The sequence below is a fragment of the Apaloderma vittatum genome, unplaced genomic scaffold (genome assembly GCF_000703405.1).
Source record: "Apaloderma vittatum isolate BGI_N311 unplaced genomic scaffold, ASM70340v1 scaffold32452, whole genome shotgun sequence".
NCBI classification, from domain to species: Eukaryota; Metazoa; Chordata; class Aves; order Trogoniformes; family Trogonidae; genus Apaloderma; species Apaloderma vittatum.
The window spans coordinates 4,440-6,620 of record NW_009704666.1 but is presented as its reverse complement, the minus strand read 5'-3'; the positions used below and the strand labels follow the sequence as shown (position 1 = coordinate 6,620).

Below are 2,181 nucleotides of genomic sequence, written 5' to 3'. Positions count from 1 at the left end.
GACCAACCGCCCTGTGCCCGCTCACGGGGCGGGCAGGCTCAGCGCAACAGCGTGTCGGTTCCCGACCCTTTGCCGCTTTACCTTTTTATTTCCTCCTCCGGGGACGTGGCTGATGTTATCTAAGGACCCGATTTTCGATTGCACCTTATCTTTGAAGTCCAGTTTCTCAGATTTCACCTCCACCTGGCCGCCGCCTGCAAGAGAAGAGCGCGAGCTGGGTGAGCTCCTGCGCCAGCCCGGGCAGGGGCTGGAGAGAAAGTGCCGAGGTGGGAGGTGGGTTCAGCCAAAGAAACCCGGGAGCCAGAGCGATCGGAAGCCCGGGGTTAAGAGAGGAGGAAGGATACCTGGTTTGTGATGGATGTTGCCCAGGGACCCACATTTGGACGTCACGTGGCTCAAGTCGACGGGCTTGTAAACGATTTGAACCTGTCCGTAGGGAGAGAGGAGGAGGCGATGAGCTTATCGCCACGGCGGGCAGCGTGGGGAGGGGGAGGGACAACACACACCGGCACCTGATCTGGATTCGAGGGAAAGGACAGCTTAAACCCCGGTAAGATTAACGACACGGAAGAAACTGCCGTCAGGAATGGGAGATCATTAATGTGCAGTAGCCTCTCTCAACAGGTCAGCATGCACAAGATCACCTCTCCACAGAGGAGGGGAGTAGAGGCAATTTTAAAGTGCTTAAGTGAGAGAGAAAGTGGAGTGGTAATTAATTCAGATTTGCATACACATCATCCAAAAGGAGGAGATATAACCAGAGAGAAAACGTAAAAAATAAATACCTTTTCTGGTGTAAAACATAAAGCTTATGTCCACAAAAACTGAAAGAACAGAAATGATCAATGTGCACAGAACTTTTAAAAGAGTGACCAAAAAATATGCATTTCTGAAAAATGCTGTAACGGAAATAAGGGTTAAAAAAAAATAATAAATCAAACAGCAAAACAAATTCTAAATATCTGGCAGGAGTTCACGTAACACAAATGAAAACAGCAATCCCAATATATTGAACCACGACAGCATTTCATGCCATTGCCCTCTGTTTTTTTCTCAGTTTACCCATTATCACGTCTCTGAACGCAGCAATTCCACTTAAATCGCCCCGTTCAGAGACCGGCCCGGGGCCAGCGGCCTCTTGCACAGGGACGAGGGGCTCACACGAGACGCACACACAAGGAGCGGTTACGGTGGAAGCTGTTTAGTGGTTACGTGAGCGGTTAAACACCACACTGGAAAACACCAACGGCTGGAGAGGCGTGGGAGCGTCGGGGACAGCAGAGCCACGGCACAAACACACCAGCTACACCGGGAGCGGGAGACACGGGGGGGGAGAAAACATCCCCGAACCCCCAGGAGTTACCTGGGACCCTGGGTTTGGGCTCACACCCGCGTGATGCTGTCGCTCACCGGGTTGTGTGGGAGAAACGGGGTTCATCGAGAGCTCGGGGCTGGTGCCCAGGCAGGATTTCAAGGGGAGCGGGGGAGATCTCTGCGTTTCCGCTGAGCGGGGGGAAGGATGTGCCGGCACCAAAGGGCCCTTCGTGGAGGAGTCGACTCCTCCGGGCAGCCGCCAGACCCCATCCATCGCAGCATCATAGAATTGGCAGGGTTGGAAGGGACCTTAAAGATCGTCTCGTTCCAACCCCCCCGCCATGGGCAGGGACATCCCCCACTAGACCAGGTTGCTCAGAGCCCCAGTGCTCGAAAGCCGCGTCCTTCAGTTCTCACCTCGATCCCCGTCACCCTCTGAGCTGGGGGGCTGGACCGTGGTGATGCCCGAGAAATGTCCCCTCCTCCCAGCCAGGAAAAGTGTGTGGTGGGGGAATGGAGGCTCGGTGCTGCCGTTCCACCGGCTCTGCTGCTCGGGCAGCCCCAAAAGGCACGTCCGTCCGTCCGTTCGACAGAGAGAGGGGAGGAGAAGCAAGCCCAGGGGCTGGGAGCACAGCGCAGACACTCACACCAAGACAGTCCCACGGTTGATGCAGGGAACAGAGCCCGGCTCATCGGAAGGCAGGAACAGAGCCCGGGAGGACGGCTGGCGCCTTCCTGATCCCAGCCGTGACCCCGAAGGGCCTGGGCGCGACTCGGGCACCGCTGGGACCCGGGACTGAGAAACCTCCCATTTCCAGAGCAAGCAGTCAGCAATTGAAACTTTCCGCTCTGGTCCAGCTCCCTTTT

At 55.9% G+C, this 2,181-nt stretch overlaps 1 protein-coding gene across 1 annotated transcript in view; it reads right to left on the bottom strand.

Moving 5' to 3' along the window:
* Nucleotides 1-81: 81 nt before the first annotated feature.
* Nucleotides 82-2,181, bottom strand: part of LOC104270697 (microtubule-associated protein tau-like) — a gene marked incomplete at its 3' end in the record, with an annotated part of 4,195 nt that continues 2,095 nt past the window's right edge. The window contains exons 3-4 of the mRNA XM_009865129.1: nucleotides 345-426; nucleotides 82-194 (exon numbers count right to left, since the gene is read on the bottom strand). Of these exons, the coding sequence (XP_009863431.1) occupies nucleotides 82-194; nucleotides 345-426 (195 nt within the window). The remainder of the gene's footprint in view (nucleotides 195-344; nucleotides 427-2,181) is intronic.